Below are 20,980 nucleotides of genomic sequence, written 5' to 3'. Positions count from 1 at the left end.
GATTCAGATTGTTCAGGATGATCACTCCATTGAAAACAAAGATACAGTGTCACATTGTTGGAAGTCTTTGTCTCTTTGTTTCTGGCACAAATTATTCATCTTCAGTTGGTCATCTCCCAATTGTAAATAAATTATAATAATGACACTAAAGCAAGCCACTATTGACCCATACATATATTTATGTGGAAAAAACCCTCATCTTTATAAGTTGAGAGCAAAGTCAGATTAAAATTATTGATTTGGTATACAGCATATTTATAACGTTTGGCACTACAGGATGACTATTAATGGCATTAATCTTAAACAAGTCATTGGCCAATTATTCTTTCTTTATACGCCACTAAGCATCTTTAAATGTCCTACTCCAGTCCTGAAAGACAGTTTTATTCACACTTGAGCGGCTATGTGTGGTGAGGTGATCCTCTGATGTAGGCCTGCCTGCCTGTCAGTCTGCTATAAAAGCTGGCAGCTCCCATGCAGCTCAGTTATTCCCTCCTCAGCTTCAGGAAATGCTCCTCCGGAGAGAGACGCACTCCAGCATGTCCATGGCTCTGCGCGCCCAGCTCTTCCTCTTCCTCATCTCCCTCTCATCCCGGATGGGGCTCAGTCGATACATTGAGGTAGGATCCAGTCTTCACAGTTCCAAACAAGAAAAGTGGAGTTATTGCTCAGGTTATACACATTATTTGACACGTTTCATGTTTTTTCTCAGGACAATGATGCTTCAGATGGATTATATTCTTTGCTCAGTTTGGCCCAGAAAAGAGAGTCAGAGGATTTCATATTCCGTCGACCTCTCAGTAAGAGTTCCTCTTTAATGATGTATTCATTCAAAATTCTTCTTGATTATTAGTTTAAAACATGTACTGTAACATGGGCAAGGCTCATTGTGCACCACTATCCATGCATTAGGGACAAATCCATTCGTGCATTTATGCGCCTGACATTAAGGTTAAAATTCTAAGAATATCTAAGATCTGTGGCGTTTTCAGTAGAATAAAACTGTACATGTACATTTAAACAAATATAAGTCTGTGCGAAGATATTTGGATTTCATGTGATGTTACTTTGGCTTAGAGGAATGGTGATGAATGCAGAGGTTATGGTCAGGGTGAAGTTGGGGCTTCAGGAATAAAGAAAAGTCTGCAGGAGCCGCTTCAGATGATGAATAAGTCACTGTAGTTTGTATGATTCGTGACATGCTGGACATTCATTTTTACACAGTGACATTTTCTCCGCACAATTGAATCATTATTATTAATGCCATTTGTAATAAGATGTATATTATTTGTTGTGTTATGTTCATGTGCAGTGTAGGTTGAATATTAATTGTTAATATTTGTTGAGTTAATTGGTTCCTCTTGTTTAGGGTTGCAGGTAGTAATCTCGAGCTGTAAAAAGGATTAGAAGTTGCTGTACCCCAAAGTTGGAACGTGTTGCACGTTTTGATGTGTTGGTGAGATTCAAGAAAGAGGAGATATAACCAAACATTGTAGACAGATTATTACCCACAGCTGGAAGTACTGCAGAACACCAACACTTTATTAGAATGGCAAAATAAGCTTTAGAACAGTGTAACAGTTGCAACAGTTGCAGACTCTGCATATTTCAATTAAAAAGTACCTACTAGTCTGTAACTAGCATGAGAGGAGTTATTTTCTTAATGTTCATGGAACCTATCAGCTGTTAACAGTTAAAATCTCACATTCAACCAATGATTACCATAGAGCATATGCAGCATGAGTCTGCAAGGGGCTTTGAGGGGGCTCGTCCTCTCATGCTTTGAAGAACTCCAGCTAAAGATTTAACTAAGATTCAGTGTAATTTTAGCAGGGTAAAAACCTTTGTTGCTTGCTTTAAATGCACATTTAAGTCGAGCAGGGGAGTATTTGTTCAATTGCGGAGGGCGGAGGGTGAAGGGCGCTTAGATCGCCTATGATGTGATCTATCAATGCATTTACAATGTAGGAAACAGGAAGCAAGCCTTGATGCTGTAAACTGTATGGCTCGTCAAAACATAAACGTTTTGAGTAAAGTCAGGGTGGAGTAGATACGGTCAGGGTCAGAGTGAATTCTCAGGAAATGAAGATAAATCTGCATGCTGTCTTTTGAATGGATGAATATGTAATTCGTAGGATGCTTGGACATGCTGGCCATGGCTGGCTCTTTCACCTTCGTGGCTTCTCGGCCGCAGCTGGCTTGTGCTGCTTTCATCATCGCCGAGCCCGACGAAGTCATCAGTCTGGAGCTGTCTGATGTCAACATCGACTGCAGCGCTGGAGACTTCATCAAGGTTGGCTTTCTCACCACCTCACCCCACCACCCCCAACCCCCACCCAAAAAAATAATAAAAAATTGAGAACTCCCATTCATCTCCGGCCCCCACTAAAAGTGTAGGACAGGAAGTTCAAGGCTTTGCCATTTCATCCTCTTCAGTTTGATTAAAATTATGCCAAACAAGGTTAAAGCGGTGTTTGAGGGCCAAAAACCACACTACATTCTCTCTGCATTGGTCACATCACCCAGAGCAAGTGTGGGAAGAGGAGCCTTTAGTTCTGAAGCCAAGCCTTCCAGTCTCATTGCCGTTTCCGTTCATGTGGGCTAAAGTGGATGAAGGCATGGCAGAGGGAAAGACTGGGGATGTTAGAGATGTTGTAACCTGCTCTGGGTCACAGGTCAGGTCAAAACAGAAACAATCGTAGCCTCAATGTGACCTGCACACATGAGGGGATTTCAGCCAAAACAAGGCAAAATCCAACACAACAGCAGAGCTCATTATTTTCAATACAGATTTATTTAAATGAGACTTTATGATTATTTATAGAATAAAAATCATGTTGGATTATGTTTGTAATTAAATATGATTCACCACACAGCAGTGTAGAGGCTGCTGAATAATCACAGTGGAATAAAACCATTAGACAGGACAGCTGAGGTTAAACAGTGTTGCCTTTCGTTAAGTTTGTCTGAACAGGCAAACCATTTTCTGAAAAAACTCAAAGCAAAACAAAACAAAAAAGGACTAAAGCAGTCATTCGTATCAATTTTACTGAGTTCAATGATTTATTGAATTAAAATGTTCTCTTTTCTTTAATCCCATATTTAATAATTTGCTTGTGAATAGAATAGAATAGAATAGAATTTCAGTTACAACAGAAGTAACATATTGATAACAATGACGTAACTATAGCAAATAAGCATTACTGTTCATTTAATTTAGTTTCATAGTATTTTTACTACAAAAAATGTAATTCTCACACACATTTCCACAAGTCATATTGCCTTCATTTCATATCACATGTTCCTTCTGTAGATGTTTGATGGCTGGGTTCTGAAGGGAGAGAAGTTCCCCAGTATCCAGGACCACCTTCTCCCTGTTCACCAGCGTTACACAGACTACTGCTCATCCATGGCGCCTGCAGTCACCAGCCGATCCTCTCAGAACGTGGCCATGATCTTCTTCAGTATTCACAGCCCCGACAGTGGCTTCAGCCTCACCGTCAGAAAACTTCAAAACCCTTTCCGTGAGTCAATTTAAGTCTGAAGATCCAAAAGCACAATCTAAAGCAACAACAAAATCCAAAGTCTGAACAGCAAGAGGTAGCATCATAACAAAATACAAGTTACGTCCAAGGTCTTGCTATCTAAGCCAGATTCATGCTGGCTTATATAGATTGAACTCATGCTGCTCAGTGGTGTGCACGCAAGTGTGTCCCAGACATTTGTGCTCGGTCAAGCATTAATCAAGGCCGAGAGCGACATGGAGAGATTGAATGAGAGGGATGCACCTGTTTTCCAGCTGCTTGACAAACACGGTGTTAACACTGTGTCAAGAAACATAACAATCACGTCTGGAAACACGCTGCTGAGCGACAATAAAGGGAGCTGACGGAGAACAGGAGGTTGAAGGGATTATCGGGAGGTAAACAGCATAAATCTCAGGCCAGTGTGTGAGGTTTTACTTATATATTCACGATTAACAGCTGCCGTCCACAATACTGACGTTTTATTGAAATCTGATCCCAGTCGTACGTTCCTCTGACGCTATGGGAAAACTGGAGATTTCCAACAGGAGCAAATGTCAGCTTGTGCTGGGTCTTCTCAACCAAAGGAGGTCACCTTATCTTAACAGATTGTGACAGTCTGTATAGACTCCCCAACACTGACGCTTTGTCTCACTGTAAAAAAGTAACTTTAATTGTTTCATATTATCATATGACACTATTAACACCCATTGGGATTGATTGTCAATAAAAAGCTTACATATTCTTGTGCTAGTTACTTATATAAATAATGTTAAAACTTAATATACAGTCTGCAATCGTCATAACAGTAATAAATATGGTTTGGAACAAAAATGATTTTTAAGATATAAATACCAAAAATGCAAGTTTCAATGAATTAACAAACATATTGCTAACACAGTAATAATAGTTTCACATTCTTCTTGTGTTTTACCCCACCACCACCAAATCCTTTGGCTTATTGTAACTCTTCTTTTCTGTGATGATTGGTCCAGTTACTGCATCACAGAAATGCTTATGAGTGAACATGCCTGCTGAAGTGAAGTGTTCCCACACCTGCTGGTGCCTTTCTCGCCTGTCATGTTGATATCAATGCCAATTATTTGTTGATCTGTTTTTTTAACAAAGGTGAAATTGTATTTTCATGCTCAGTCTTAACTGTGTCCCCGTCACCCTTGATTTTGTCAAATTTGCATCCTGAGGCATCAGTGATGAGTTTCTCAGGTGATTTGGGGACTAATTTGAAACCTCCTCTCTTTTCTCTTTGTGTCTGCGTGTTTGTGTGAAAAGCATGTAACATCATGTCTCAGAGTCCAGAGGGCAGCTTCACCATGGTGATACCGCATCAGCGCAGGAACTGCAGCTTCTCAATCATCTACCCCGTGGAGATCCGGCTGACAGAGCTCAGCCTGGGGCAGGCCAAAAGCAACAAGATCAGTCCAAAGGTAATAGGTAGAGACAGATACAGTGAGGTGGACACAGTGAGACAGAGACAAGATAACAAGTCCGAGCAGCACTGTGGGTAGACTTTCTTACATTAACACAAATGGATCTTCTAGTTATAGTGACTAAACACACCTGACAGCCAAATGTTTACTATCTGAGCCTTATTTCTGCATGCAAAGAGTAGAGAAAAGGTTAATTCTGTAAAGCTGAGCATCACCAGCTGATGCCTGCCTCTGCAGCGATAACTGCCTTGAGTAGCGTCACTAACTTTAATGGAACAAAATGGTGGTTTTTCAGAATCTGTTTTTTACTGCTGAATGAGGCTTTCTGCATATTTTAGATGCTGTATTTCAACTTTCATAACACAGATTAGTAAATACAACACCCATTTGACTCAAAGGGCATCCTGACAGTTTTTGCGGAGTAACAAACATAGGACACAGATTTGTCATTAATATAAACAGATTTTACTGTCTTATTTTAGATATTTCCATGATGTATATATATATATATGCAGTTTTTGGTGAATATATGTCGCCAGATATATTTTTTTTCTGTAAGATTTAATTTTATTTCTCCAGTGTTGAAAATAAAGCACAGCTTAATTATGTATCCAAGATATAGCTAGACTAGTTACTTTATTCATATAAACACTGAAAATAGTGAATCAGTCTAAATATAAGAAGATTGAACTCTGTATAAAGAATTAAATGCAGTGTATCTTTCCTGCAATCCATGGAGATTGTTTAGTGTAGAAAATTACAACCTGTGCTTTTGGCATGAGCCAGTCGTCTCCATTCATATTCCTCCAAAGTAAGCTTACCGTGTTCTGGCTACAGATATTATTTATTTTTAAGATAGTGTCATAAAAAGATGCCAGCAGTCTTATATAAGTCTTGGCATGACAGTAAACAAGTGTGAATTATATGATGTCAGACTAAATCTATAACCACATAGTTTCAGTCCCACTGTTTTACCATATAACGTGTGATCCATAAGGCATGTATCATGTGTTTTCAAGCTTCATGATGCATTATAGGATATTGGCAATGAACTCTTCATCATTCATCATTGAAATAGATAGTTCGCCCTAACTCAATGATTTGTTTGGAAGACCGTCTTATAGATGTTTGTACAATTCTGTTTTCATCAGTAACGTGCCTGCACGCACACACAGCCTATTTAGACATAATATGTGACAAAACATGGAAAGTATTGATTGTCTCTCAATATTATTACTATATCATCAAAATATCCTAATAATTATCTGTTGTTGGTTTGGTTGATTCTTTCTGCTCTTTATCCCCAAGGAGATTCATATAGTATGATATAATTTTAAAAAAGAAAGAAAGAAAGAAAACAGCTAGGATAGGATTATTACCCAAAAAGAGGACACTTGTTCTGTCTTCAAAATACTTATATGATATTTGAAATTTACTTAATGATGGCTAATAATTGTAAAACAGTCAGAGCATGCTTCCTTTATTTATAGAACATTATTAACTAAATAATACTCCTTTGTAACTAAAGCAGAGTTCGGCTTCTCAGAAGCTACTCCACATACTTTGTTATGCCTCTTTCACAATCTGTAGTGTCCAAGTAACTTAATTATCTCAGAATACTAATTGAAATAATGTTTCCTCTGTGTATGGAATCAAAATGAAGATTAACTCTTCATTTTCAATAACTGTGAATAACTCTTTTATTCAAAATACAATTCAGCTTGGACAAGACACGTGACAATGAAAGAGGAGTCCCAGAACAACACCAGTTTAATAAACAACATTTTTTACTTTTGTCTTTGGTTTTATGTTTTTGTGTGTCTGTGTGAGCTATGACCTCTCCAGGAACTTTTTCAGAGACTGACACTGAAGTGCAAAATTGCAATACCCCTACATTTTTGGTGAATTTTTAAATGAACCCCAGAGAGGATGTGAAAGATATACATGTCCCGTGAAACACATTTGGTTTCTTTAAGTCAGCACCGAGTGGATCCATGTTCTTTGGTTACGGATAAATAGCATGATACTAATCATTTTGCATCCTTTTATACCGCTTATATCATATATATTCAGGGTAGCCAATAGCCATTGACTGGAGCTAATCCTACCTAACTATGGGCAAGGGCAGGACCCCAGACAGGGAGCATGAAGCACAGTGACAGAAAAACGTCATGCAAACAATCTTAAACACACCATTATATAGATATTAATTGTACCATTCAATCATCAGAATGAAAACATCCCATATATCAGCTGACCCAACACAGGCTGAAACGACTCAGACGGACCACTCACAATCTCAATGAAACAAAACCAAATTAAATGGCTCTGATAACAAATATTTTCCAACAGCACATCCTTCAACGTGTGAATCTTGTTTGTCACAGAAGGAGGGCTGGTCTGGCTGTTCGGGTTCAGGTGACTATGTGGGGCTGCTGGGAGGGAACAGTTTGGACACTTCTAAGATGTTCCCCGTAGCTGACCTCTGTTTCTCCACCAGTGGGCTCGGTGAGTTCAGCCTCCATGCACTTTACCTCCACTGTGAATCTGTTTTCTATTTTCATTTTTATGATATCAAAACATTGAAATGTTACCCTTCATGCAGTTCAGCAGGGAGCTGCTGCAGCAGGGTCAACTCATCAGAACGGTGCAGAAATTATGATTATAATGTCTACAATTTACACCTTTACAGTTGTTGCTTTACATAGATTTTACATAGTGAAACTACCAGAAAATATGTTTCAATTTGATTTAAATATCACAGAACCACCAGTAAAACATCTTTTCACATGACTCTGTCAGTGGCTGCACACTGTTTCATATGCTAAATCAGACTTATTAACTTCACAGTGAGCACAATCCTAAATGTTGTATCTCATTGTTCTGAACAGAAAGATCCACTGCACTATGTCATACAACTTCCAATGATGTACTACTGTCTCAGTTCATTAGTGCAAATCAGATGCAGAGAATAAAGAAGAGGGTTATTTATTATGAGTAAACAGAAACATTAGTGCAGCATACATGCCATTGTAAGACTGCAAAGAGCTGGATGGAGACAAGTATGCTTGAAGCGTTTTGGGGGTAATGTGTGTGTGTTTTCTCTCTGGCCTTTCAGCCCAGATGAAGATTGGTTGCGATAACTCGGTGGTGAGGCTGGTGTCCAGTGGGAACTATGTCAACCGCGTTTCCTTCCAGTATCGACTACTGGAGAACAACGAGCTTCCCAAAACCCAAGAGAACAGCCTGGATAACATCTGCACTGTAGAATGAAACGTCACACACACATAGACACACACACACACACACACACTTCTCTCTGTAAAAAATAATGTTTTATTTAACAAATACCATCAGTATTTTATCTTGTGTTTGCCAAATACTTTATTCAGTGGCCTAATTATTTTAGCTGTGATCATAGTATATTTATTACTTTCTTTTAAATGTCAGATTTATGGATGGTAGTTAATGTATTTGTTTTCTTTTTGTAGTCTGACATGAAAATCTGTGATACACTGTATTCCTTGGCAAGAACATTGGTTTCTAGTATCTGTTTATGGGAGTTATTCTTTAACTGCCCCCACTGCCTCTTCTCTTTATGTTGCCTTGATTATTTGAAAATAAACATGACTTGCATGATAAAGCACATTTAATGAGCAGCTTTTGTGAGTCACTTGGCTTTCTGAGGTTTCTATTTTTATTTATAAAACTGCAAGTTGATTAACTGGTATGTTTATAAATGAGAATTCATCTCCCTCCTCAACCACATAACTATCATCGGCTTCAAATGTGAGAAAAGGGACTGTTTTTCATTCTAGTTAAGCCATTAATAAAATAAGCGATGTACTTTTGTGACTATGCATCTTATGTGTTTGTTTTTAGGAAAGCTGTTTGAAATTTACATGCCTACAGGGTTTCTTGAAAAATTTGTTGTGATGGTTTTGATTCAGTTGCAAGGCTACTTTGGTCCGAACTATCTGAATAACTTTTGAATGAATTGCAGTGACATGTAAAACCAAGAGGGGAATATTAATCCGTTTTAGAAATGCAGCCCTGACATTGGATTCTAATGGTTTTGGTAACATTTGACTCATCAGCACTGACATATTCAAAACAGTTGTTACTTTTATTTATGATAAAATATCAGTAAAAGTAATTGCAAAAACCATGAAATATAAAATGCTAACATGGTAAGAAAATGAATTTATTATATCGGCAAAACAAATTATGCAGAATCAACATTGACATAAATACACTTCACTTCCATTTTTGTTTATTTTTGTTGCAGATGCGAAGATGTATTAATTCCTCCATGTTAACCTAATACTCTCGATTCTCATGCACAAACAAATACATATCTGACAACAAGAACTGAATCTAAATTTAGAGTAAATCCTCGCAGTGTGTTGAGAATACGTCATTGATAAATCCTGCAATCATACATGGGTGCAAAAGTACATCTGAAACATATACTATATGTATCCTCCACAGTGTGCTTGGCAATCAGTATTAAGCAGAGTGACTCATGCATTTCTCTTTTTTTATTTAATCCAATTAGTTCCACAGACAAACTGATCTAAATTTCATAGTGGTTGATCAACACTAACAACAATGTGGTAAAAATGTGAGATCCCAGATTTGTTTGCTATCTACCTCCATGGCCAACTATTTAACCCTAATCTCTCACACGCTGTACAGCTGTGGATCCTCAGTTTGAATGAATGTGCAGCTCCTAATGGGATTATCCCACAAGCCTCAGTGCTCTTATTCCTCGTGACATCCTCCTGACTGGCTCGCTTTTGATATTCTCCCTACGTGGAATTAATCCTGAACCTGCTCGTCCGTGATGATTCAATTAAGCAGCGGATGTCTTTTTTCGCTCGATGTGTTGTAATTTTCAGTCTTCATTAGAGAATGAAACACACTTTAGAGAAACCGACTCTGACTCTTTGTTTCTTTGCACTTGGCATTGCAATCCTTAATTCTCAGAAGTGTATTTATAATGGTCTGTGATGGTGGACTGGAAATTAGTTTGTCACTTGTTGAGGCCAAAAGAGGTCATAAGTCCTTAGAGATCAAATGTGTTCCTGTACAGAAGGAGACACATTTGAGTAATTCACTATTAGAATGAGGAAAATATGCTTATTCAAGGTATTATTCACACTGGACTGGACCATGAATTCATTGCTGAATCAAACACTTTTACAATTAATCTACATCCTTCTTTTAGCCCTTCGCTATTTATCATTGAAGAGTTGATCTCCATCATATAATAACCTGAAATCATTTGTAGTTTTGTCCCTGGCCAGCTCAGTTGGTAGAGCATGAGACTTACAACTCTAGGTAGTGGGTTCGTGTCCCACACTGGACACCACCTTCCCGTGGGCTCACCACCTGCAGGAAGGTTCTTAATTGGTGCTATGTGATCTGGGTGACAGTCGTCAGACTGCAACCTTGAAATGGATGGATGGAAGATAAGAGAAAATGGATGGATTTGTAGTTTTTTCAACAGTATCAATTCTCACTCAGAAAAAACTAATTGTGTGTCCTTTTTATCGCAGCCTTTTTAAACATCAGTCCTTTTGTTGAAGAAGCTGAAAAATGTGACAACTTGGGCCATCTTCTCCTCAAATGTGGTAAAATAATATTTGTTAGAACATTACAGTGAAGTTAATCACTTTTTTTTTTTTTTTTTTAAACTATGACATAAAATACCACAGGTGAATGCTTTGCCTGCATTTTTCAAATCAGTCAGCGAAAGTAATCAGTAAACAAACAGAAACCTATTGTTATTTACCACTGGGTTAAAATCCCTAATGCAGACTTGCATGCAGTGAGTGAGTCACTGTGGAGAAAACATTTACTTGTCTTAATAATTTTTTTTTACTTTTCACATGCTTTGTTCCCGAGTGTCCTAAGAAACAAAAAAAAGTTGATTTAGATTGTTGAATTAAGTGTTGCTGTCTTCTTTTGTTGTGGCTGTTCGAGTCAGGTTGTGCCATGAAGAATATGCAAAGATTATATGGACGAATTCCATGAAGCTTGATTGGTGAACTGATTTATCATGAGCAATGATCATCGGCCAAACAAACAATTCTACACTACAGAAATAGAAACACATTCACACAGAATTCCCATTTTAAGTGAAATAGTCTTACAGATATTTTTTGCATTTACTGCTGCTCAGCATGTTGCATGTGATGGCAAAAGTAGTTGCCTCATTAATTGCTGAGAAGTATTATATAAATAGTTTTGTACTGAAGTAGAGGTGATATATTTTCCTCTGTAAATCTGCAGTAACTTATTTGTAGTCAAGAACCACTACAGTTATATTGCTTTAATATCAATCAATTGCAAATGCAAGTACTGCTGTTAGAAATCCTGTATTGGAATTGTTTTTCTCAAAAAGTGATTTATTTATTTATTTTTGCATCAACTTTAATTGCTTTGTCAAAAGCAATAAACAAATATAACAATAAACTAGGAATGAAATATAGATGTTATTTTTAATTGTGAGGTGTAGGGTTCAAATATTTAGTTGGGGTTTTTTCGTGCTGACTTTGCAATGTGTGTGCATGATGGTTTCTGAACATTTAAAAGAAATGGTTTGATGATTGTCTATCTATTCATCTTTTACACTGCTTTCACAAAGATTCTAACTGGACAGGTTGCCAGTCCATCACTCGGTAAAGAAAGAGGAAAGTGGAGTACCTGGAGAAAGGCCACACACTCACATGGAGAACATACAAACTCCACAGAGAAAGGCCCGGCCTGGACGTGAACCAATGACACATTTAGTGTGTTCCCAAAAATTCACTTCATTTTCTGAACTGTCCTCAAACAGCCACACTAGATTTTCTGTGACCTCTTACTGGATTTGTATTCTAAACCTGGAAAAAGGTACCTGTGAGTTTTTATGCAAGTATGTTATACCATTTTGTCATTCTCAACTGTACTCTCTCTGATTATCAATAGAATACAACAGCAAGAAAATAAAAAATAGACGTTATTTGTTCATAGTCAAAACATCACACATATTACTTAAAAGAAAACTTAAGTCTGTGAGCCAATTTTTAAAGTGAAATGATTTCAAACTAATGCATAACTGTTTGTTTTAAGGTAAAACCTATATGAAATCTATTCGTATTTGTTTGATAATAGAGACACAGTTAGTTCTTTAATTCTCATAAAAATTCTTGTGGGGGATGTGCTTGGTCACACAATTTGGCTCTCTGAGTGTGAGAATGAATTTAATGCTGCCCTGAAAATAATCTGTTTTGCTCATGCCTGCTTTAATTGGTCGGTGGTTACTGTGTGTGTGTGTGTGTGTGTGTGTGTGTGTGTGTGTGTGTGTGTGTGTGTGTGTGTGTGTGTGTGTGTGTGTGTGTGTGTGTGTGTGTGTGTGTGTGTGTGTGTGTGTGTGTGTGTGTGTGTGTGTGTGTGTGTGTGTGTGAAACCACTCACAAATAGCACTTCCACCTTCAAATGACTCTGACCTCTTTTGCACACTGTCGCGCGCACGACTTCACTAATAGTTTGAGTTGTCAGTAAAGTTTTCCCTATGCTGCCCTCTCCTGTGTAGTTTTTGAAATTACACACATGGTGTCCTCCATGCTGTCTTGTAAAATTCTTAATATTTGTGGCAGTGTTTATAAGCAAATGTGCAAAATGCATTATTATTTAAGGGCGAATCATTTACTTTTTGCAGCAGTTTATATTGGTACATGGGTCTTTAATAATAGTATCACCTACATATTTTATATTCCATCTATCTATCTATCTATCTATCTATCTATCTATCTATCTATCTATCTATCTATCTATCTATCTATCTATCTATCTATCTATCTATCTATCTATCTATCTATCTATCTATCTATCTATCTATCTATCCATCCATCCATCCATCCATCCATCCATCCATCCATCCATCCATCCATCCATCCATCTATCTATCTATCTATCTATCTATCTATCTATCTATCTATCTATCTATCTATCTATCTATCTATCTATCTATCATCTATGGTAGAAACCCTCCAATTAAACAAAGTATCTCTGCTCCGAAAGTCCAATTTTAGTATTCAACAAATAAATCCAAGCCTCATTCAAACTGTAATAATTGGATCATTAATTCTGTACAAACACACAGCCATACGCACGGTTTCTGAGCTCGTCAGCGTAGATCACTAATAGCATTAATAGATATACGTCATTAATCTGCTGCTAGAAAAGGAAGAGCGTCACAGAAATACTCTCTCAGCAGCAGGATTTAGAAGGACTATTCACACAAATAATTCAAACACTAATTCCTCACAGCAGTATCCTTTTATGTCCAATGTACAATCCCTCCGTTTACTCATCCAAGCGTGTAAATGGTATGAAAAAGGAAAAATGTGGTACAACAACACTATTTGTCTTGTTGCAACAGTCTTATCACAGTGTGTAAAAAGAAACATGATTCCTCTTAAATGTAGTGGTGTGGAAGGACAAAGTAAATAAAGACATTTGAAATAACATGTAAGCATCCCATATTAACTATAAGTCCTGCACTGGAGTCAAATTCATGTACAAAATCTGTAACATCACCAAACCTTGTGACACTCCAGAAACAAACACAACTCAGTTTGTCATATGAGTTTAATGTGTTCAGAATTCATATACAAGTCACGAATTTATTGTGTATTTAAGTATATAAGGTGACATATACTGTGCATAGGCCATGAATACATTGTAAGACCAACAGTTGAACAACCAGTGGTTGGACGGCCTGCTCTACGCCACGATTACAAGCTGAGGTGAGGATGTTCACTTCCTGAACTGTGCGATGGGAGAGGGGATCTTGATATCCTGCCCCTTCTCCAGCCTCTTCTCACACTCAATTAGATAGTTGACACCGTCGATCACTAACTGCACCAGCTCGACCTGAGAAAACATCATAGCATTTACAATGTTGTTTCTTCAATGAAACCCCCCCCCAACATTTTCACAGATTTGATCTTGTGTCTCACTGTGACTTTAAAATGGTTGTAGCTCATTCACAGTGGTTGGTTCACCACTGGGTGTCACATGTGCTCATGAGTATTGTTTAATTAGTTTGGAACTGAAGGTAAATACATAAAAGTTCTCCTCCTTTGCTCTGCCTTGTGAGATTATTCTTTCAGACTGAACTGAGGCCATCACAAAAATCCTGACTCCTCTGGCCAGACTTAAAAAACCTCACTATAGTTCTGACCTCACACATTTATGACCTTTCATAGCATTTGACTGCAAGCACCTGATGGTACACAGCCTGTGAGGAAGCTGTGCATGAAAGGCTCAGCTCAGAAAACAGCAGTCTTTTAACCTTGACTGGCACATCCCTGCCTGGATTACAGATTAAAGAGCAGCAGGGGATACAGTTATTCACAGCCCACACCTGCTGCGGTGCGGAAGTCTGCCTTCCTCTAACTGACTCTGTCTCTCTTGCCTGCTGTTCATTTGGACTTTTTTTTATTTGCTTCAGCTTTTGTGTTCATTCCTTCTAAGTTTACCTCTGACTTGCCCAGACGATCGAGGTTAGAGATGTCGAAAGTGTCTCCAGTGGCGGCTGTGTCGACACCACCTGTGCCTCTCTTCTGTAGTCTGAGGTTATCAAGGATTTTTTTGAAACGAGGGTCCTGGACCGTACACACCACACAAATCCTTGATTACTTTCACGCATGAGGACATTATACCCGGATGAATAAATGATGTCTGTGTGATGCAGTACTGTTGCGTTACCCTGTTGAGGAGGGGCAGACGAATATGCACCCCGGCCCTGAGCCCAGTGCCCAGGTTAGAGGGGCAGGTGAGGATGTAACCCAGATTCTCGTTCCACATGAACTCCCATCCTCGCTCCTGAATTAACTGCTCCACCTGCAAGTTACAAGAAGAACACTTGCTGTGTTTTTGTTTTCACTTCTGATTTATTGGGACCTAGGTTTTTTTTATGATATTAATTCTAATATATAGTTTTTATATTCTTGTTTGGAAATACGTGCTTATGGATGAAAAAGAGACTTTCACACCTGTTTGAGACCTTTGCAGAACCTTTCAAACACTCTCTTCATGTTCCCTCCTTTCTCCATGGAGATGATTCTTGTGTGGTCCTCCTCATTGATCCAGATCAAGAAGTTCTTCTCATTATTGTGCCTATGAAGCAGAATAAAGTCTAAATTTAGATGTTGGCTCATTGGTCAAACCTGTGAGGATTCGGGTTCAGTGACATCCAAACATAGTGACCAGGTTGAAGGAAGAGAACTTCTAAAGAGAATGATCATAGATTTGGCTGTATAGAGGTAGAGAATGAAGTGCAAAGGCCTTCTTTTTGTGGAGCAGAATAAAATGTGATTGATGCAGCCAAATAGTGGGATAAGTATAACTAAAGAGTCACTAACAAGATATTAAGTGATCGAATATATTTGGTTGAAGAAGTTAAAAGGACTAGCTAAAGAATGTCATCAGTGGACTGCACCCATAGGAGTCAAAACAAAACAAACTTCTGTACAACATTAACATTTTCAACAATTTTCACAGTGACTTATATGCTATAGCTTCTTATTGACTTACAAAAAAAAGAAAATTAAACAACTTTAATCCAGCTATAAAATCTTTATCTCTCTGTCAAATATATCTGTATGATGATGTTGTTTAACGGCATCTGATATTTAGTGCTGATCCCAACTTATCTGTAACTGATTCATTTTGTTTCCCAAAAAAGGCAAACATCATGAAATGAGACATTCATAGATGAGTACCTCTCTTGTTTGTAATTATTTTCCCACTAAACCACAAAGTCAATTGTATTACTATAAATCAAATACAAGTGCATGTAAACTTCTATATTTAAAATATATATATTTGCAGACAATATGACTACAGTATTTCCCTAAGCAACATAAGGAGGACTACTCCATCTAGACTAGATCTACAGGCTCCTTTTGTCTTACCAGATGCCACGAGCATCAGGCCAGTCTCTGGCCATCCCAGCTGCAGTGAGCAGAGGTGACACTGGTTTATCAAACAGGAAATGCTCCTGGTTGGGCAGTGGAGGGACACAGGCATGACAGCACATCAGATGACGAAGGTAATCAAAATTATAAGTAGTAATGTCTTTTAAAGTGTGTGCAAGACTCATCATGCACTAACATCGATCAGCTGCTGCTGCTCTCTGTCAGTCATCTCTCCCAGGCTGTAGTAGCGACCAGTCAGGTCTCCTTTCAGGCCAGAGAGAGCTGTCACGACCACACGCTCCACCTCACGGCGCTCAGAGCGCGTGCAGGCTGGGGGAAGACTCAGGCCTCGGATGCTGCGGCCGGTGCGGACACGAGATGACAGCACGTAGCGCTCATCAAACATCCCAGACGTGACCTGAGGAGAAGTAAACATCAGGTAACTACACTGAGAGTGGATACAAGAATCAGTGCCTGGTCAAAGGCAAAAGTGAAAAGTGGTGAAGAGAGGCCTTGATGTGACCTTGGAAGAGTCCAGGTCAGTTGGGTGCTTCATTGTGCGAGGGTCATAGCCATTGTGTCTGTCCTTGATCACAGGATTAAAAAGCTCAGCAAACACCTGACGGAAAAGGAAAAGTTATTTATTTATTTATTTTCTGAGGCTGAATGTAAAGCACCTGGTGTGAAAATGCAGTCTTACTTCATAGCTCTCCTCATCTCCAGCTACCATTCCCACAGTCTTAATGAAGGGGTGGCCAGGGTTATCCACCCCAGTCTGGATGCACTGGTCAATGGTCCAGTTGTTGGGTGTTTCTTTGTCCCTCAGATGTGCATACATGGATGGAGTCAGGGCCACTGCCATGCAGTTGTTGTGCTTTCTCAGGTCGGGGAAATCAGCGCTGTGCAAAATTAGAAAAAAAAGTTATGTTTACAACAATAGATATTTGTTTATTTAATGTTCATTGTTTCAGCTGACATGACTGTGTTTGCATTAACCAGCTGGCCGCTCTATGAACAGGAACTGTTTTGTTGGTGTTGCCATTCCTAATAATTACTGTATAGTAATAATTAAGACAAACACAAACTGACCAGCCATGCTATGACTATTGAGAGGTGACGTGAACAATTCTGATTCTATTTTTGTTGTGAGACCTGCTGGAAGAGGGGAGACATTAATTCACAAGTGGACATTTAGTGAACATTTTAAAAGTTGACGTGTTAAAAGCAAAAAAAACTAAAAAAAAAAACATACAGACGTAAGCAAATGAGTAACAATTTGCTACATGAAAGCCTCAGAACAGTAAATGTTTAAGTGTTGCATGCATCACACTCTGCTGCTTATAGTCCAGTAAAATGTTGTAAATGCACTCATACACGTGTACCTGGGTGGATACATCCTCCTTCGCTCAGCAGCAGCAGCAGCGCTGTCACTCAGGAGGTATCCGGATGCCAGAGTGCCAGCTCCCACAGCCATCAACACTGCCGTGTTACGGCCAGACATCATGCGAGTGAAAGAGTTTGCCATGGTTACGCAGTCTGTGTATTACCTGGTTAAAAAAAGAAGAAGAAGAAGAAGCAAAGAAAGAAAGCAAACATGTGAATGTAGGAACCTTTGACTTAATCTGTGCAGGACAGTAAAGATACATGTTACAGTCATTGACAACATAAGTCCTATTTTGGGATACAGCAGAGCGTGTTTGCATCATTTATATCCATACTGATAAAGAGAAATGTTGATTGTGGCGTTGCCGTGGTGTTGTAAATGTCAGGTCATGTTTTTTATGTTTATTTGTATCACGTTCTTCCACGATGCACTTCTGGTTTAACGTAGCCTGAACTTTATCCACATCCTGCCGAAAGGTCATAGGAAGAATTCAGAGGAAGCTTATAATTGGCAATCAGACTGTGAAGCCAGACGGCACACAGACGCAGCAGAGGGATCACAAACTGCATGCTGTAGCTGTGCACAGTGTGTTTAAGTTGGTGTGTATTTCTCTGCAGAAATGTATCAACGTGCATACAAGGAGATGAAAATCTAACCCTCGAGAGTTTGTGAAGATGCTTGTAAAGTATTTTGACCATCTTTTCCTCACTGCCCACCCAGGAACAGGGGCTTAGGTGCAGGGGGCGCTTAGAGGTTTGAACCATAGCGGTCAACTACTCCCAGTATGTGAAGTTAAGGTTGACTATGAAAAGGATGCTTAAATGCAGAGAAATAATTTCTCTGAGGGGATGAAACAAGAATCATTTCTTTCTATGGTAGAGTTTAAAATGTGAGAAACTAGAAGTACTGTTGGTTAATCTTCTTTGAATATCCCTCTTGAGAGACATATGCTCAGAGTTACAAAAGTTTAATTCTACATTAACACACATCTTCAGTGGTACACACACGTTGCTAATTGCATTAAGCTATCAAATGCTTAAGTAACAGATACGCCTGCAGTCTCTGTGATGAGATTACGCCTGAAGCAGAAGGTAGCCTTCTGATTGGTCAGATTGCAAGCACCAGCTCAGATGACAAGATGAGGCCTTCATGCATATCACATAATAAAATTTAGACCTGCAAAACATTTCTTTAAATAGTGATAACTTCTATTTCTGAAAAGAGTGAGATTGAGGAAACATTCATCTCTACAGCAGCATGTTGCAAAATCTGTGTCTGTTCCAGCTTGCAGAAACAAATCTGTTTTTAACCCCGTCCATCCTCTATCTCACACACCCACACAAGCACAAATTGCCCACATGCACACACGCGCACGCTCGGCGCTGATAGTAGCAGTTGGTGAAGTTAAGCTGAAGCGCCAGCTTAGTGTTGGCATCAGCTTCGTACAACACATGATGCTTTCTGACATCCTGAGGTGGTCAGCTGAGCTTACACAAGATGGACCGGAAGACAAACAGACACATTGTGTGGGTGGGTGGTGAGGAGGAGTCAAAGAGTCAAATAAATAGTGGAAAGTAATAAGAGAGAGGAATAGGAAGAGAAAATTGAGCTGTTTGGTTAAAGATGTCAGATTCTCACTGTGAGTGCAGATGTAAGAATCGTACTGAGGACAGGAGATGGAGCTAAACCATGACAGGTCTCTCTAAAAAGATTCCCATCAGACATGATAAGCTCAAGAAGTAAAGAGGGGAGGCACCTACACTTACTCTTTGATCCCTCTTGGAGTGTGTAAAGGTGCTTTACATTATAATTGATCAGAACAGTTGCTGATAGACGACTATTTCTTGTGAACAACGGGTATTGTTTAGGCTGTTTTGCACAAGAGGCTTTAAATATTTATCTGAGGAGCTGGTACAACACAACAAGCTCAGCAAGTTCATGGACACACTGGAGTCATTTGGTTCAAGCATTCAAAATGATTAATCTTCATGAGCATTATGTGTAAATTTTTCATCCAAACGTTGTCCTATTTTAAATTTGGCCCACTATGAAACACAAACTTGAATCTGTGATATTTTTAAGAACTCAGACTACCATAACAGCCAGTGAAACTCACCCACAGGAGCCTGTCTGTGTGAACAGGACGGACACACAGGTAAGAAGCTGAAAGAAAGGAGAGGTTACGGGGGAGAGTCCACCACTCACCGTGGGATAACTGAGGTGGAAGCAGTGAGGTTCCTGCAGTCGTGTCCTGAAAGGCTCCGCAAAGTGAGAGCAGACTGAAGAAGTGGGATGGGATCAGAGAGGGATGGGGCCTGTGGCTTGGGATTAGCTTCTCAATGGGCATCAGACAGAAAATCCTCTTTCTCCTGTCACTCAGCTTGTCTGCCTACGTCTCGTCCACCAGTGCTGTCTCTGAACCAGGAGTCTTTGCAATATATACAAACATTTGTATTTCTGTAGACTCACAAACGTGTTTTTTTATCATTTCATTTGATGATCTTTACAGAAAAGGCCTATGTCACACATATTAACTGCCTTACTCTTGAACCACATTAGTGAATGAGTTTGCTCCGGCAGCATATGGTTTATGACAATATGAAGTTTAACTCAATAGTCTGCTTCTTTTGGATCCTATTTGGATCCAAAAAGCAAATGTAAACTTGTACAACTCTGTTTAACTGTTTCTTTGGGTCACATTTTAGTTTCCAAGTTTATGCCATATAATATGATTAGATTGTTCATCTTGATAGGAAATGTGGGCCAGTTATAATATAATGGATGGGACAGAGGGCCAATGTTTGTATTTTTACTCGGCATATTATATTCTATACTCACTTTCTGTGCATGCATCATGTCTTGAATTCTTTTCCTTCAGTGCGGCTGCTTTATTTATTTTTTGGGGGGGGCTTTCTTTGACTAGAAAGTCAATATTAATGCTGTTGTCATCAAGTCAAAGCTGCCATCCATCTGCCACCTCAAAGCTGTGCTATGTAGTGTTTGATTTTCTATAAAATCAAAGCTTGAGCTGAATGGTTTCAAGCTACAACTGCCTCCCCTCACTCATTTATCTGCAGTAAAATCTGACAGCAGTTCAAATCCTGACGTAACATTTGGCACATCTACTTGACAACATTTCATCACTTGCCAAACACTTGCTCAGCATGTCTGACATTCACACTGTGCCATTTTTCTTTTTCGCTCTCTGTCTCACTGCAACTCCATCTATTTCTCTGCCTTTTCACCACTGTGGTGTTTGTTCCCAAAGCAAAAGGAAATCGCTGTCAGTCATTTTCATTGTAGTTATTAAAACAAATATTTCATTTTCATCATTAATAAATCATAGATAAAAGTGACTGTTGCCAACAAGTAAATTATTCCAGTTCCTCTCTGTAATTTGGCCTTTTCTTTTCAAACCACACATATAATAATACCAGTTCATGAAGTTGGAAGACCCACTCATGTTATTCCTTCCAAATAAAATCAAACGTAATGGATGTTGATGCCCTTTTTTCATTACACTTGGTTGTGCAAGACTGAAGATGACCACCAAGTCACAGAGCAGAGAGGATCATGGATTGTAAAACCATTGTTGGAAAAAGAAGCTAAATAGGATCACATAGTGGTGCGATCCTCACAACGGGTTAAATC

The 20,980-nt window shown here is 38.9% G+C and overlaps 2 protein-coding genes across 3 annotated transcripts; one reads left to right on the top strand and one right to left on the bottom strand.

The window, feature by feature from the left end:
* The first annotated feature begins 489 nt into the window (after positions 1-489).
* LOC308112694 (corticotropin-releasing factor-binding protein-like) lies at positions 490-8,826 on the top strand. Its single transcript, XM_080468408.1, has 7 exons — positions 490-620; positions 713-800; positions 2,136-2,293; positions 3,314-3,524; positions 4,815-4,969; positions 7,360-7,480; positions 8,091-8,826. Exons 1-7 carry the CDS (start codon positions 510-512, stop codon positions 8,243-8,245), a joined length of 999 nt encoding a protein of 332 aa, XP_080324534.1. The 5' UTR covers positions 490-509; the 3' UTR covers positions 8,246-8,826.
* Positions 8,827-13,030: 4,204 nt separating this feature from the next.
* LOC308112258 (creatine kinase U-type, mitochondrial-like) lies at positions 13,031-19,716 on the bottom strand. Of its 2 annotated transcripts, none has more exons than XM_080467650.1 (10): positions 19,535-19,716; positions 17,328-17,492; positions 16,646-16,844; positions 16,469-16,564; positions 16,142-16,363; positions 15,943-16,028; positions 15,022-15,145; positions 14,735-14,869; positions 14,506-14,631; positions 13,031-13,897 (listed from the first exon to the last, which is right to left on the bottom strand). In XM_080467650.1, exons 2-10 carry the CDS (start codon positions 17,468-17,470, stop codon positions 13,781-13,783), a joined length of 1,248 nt encoding a protein of 415 aa, XP_080323776.1. In that variant the 5' UTR covers positions 17,471-17,492; positions 19,535-19,716; the 3' UTR covers positions 13,031-13,780. The 2 variants fall into 2 exon arrangements, with proteins under 2 accessions (XP_080323776.1, XP_080323777.1); XM_080467651.1 differs by having other exon boundaries at positions 13,284-13,897; positions 19,446-19,618.
* Between the last annotated feature and the right edge of the window lie 1,264 nt (positions 19,717-20,980).

The sequence above is a fragment of the Lipophrys pholis genome (genome assembly GCF_963383615.2).
Source record: "Lipophrys pholis genome assembly, chromosome: 7".
NCBI lineage: Eukaryota > Metazoa > Chordata > Actinopteri > Blenniiformes > Blenniidae > Lipophrys > Lipophrys pholis.
This window is presented reverse-complemented; position numbering and strand designations above follow the sequence as displayed.

Coding starts and splice junctions, on each gene's coding strand:
- LOC308112694 (XM_080468408.1), top strand. CDS start 510: ATGCTCCTCCGGAGAGAGACGCACTCCAGCATGTCCATGGCTCTGCGC. Junction 2,294..3,313: donor GCGCTGGAGACTTCATCAAG/GTTGGCTTTCTC, acceptor TTCCTTCTGTAG/ATGTTTGATGGCTGGGTTCT. Junction 4,970..7,359: donor GCAACAAGATCAGTCCAAAG/GTAATAGGTAGA, acceptor TGTTTGTCACAG/AAGGAGGGCTGGTCTGGCTG.
- LOC308112258 (XM_080467650.1), bottom strand. CDS start 17,470: ATGGCAAACTCTTTCACTCGCATGATGTCTGGCCGTAACACGGCAGTG. Junction 16,364..16,468: donor CTGACCTGGACTCTTCCAAG/GTCACATCAAGG, acceptor ACTTCTCCTCAG/GTCACGTCTGGGATGTTTGA. Junction 16,029..16,141: donor AGCAGCAGCAGCTGATCGAT/GTTAGTGCATGA, acceptor CTGCCCAACCAG/GAGCATTTCCTGTTTGATAA.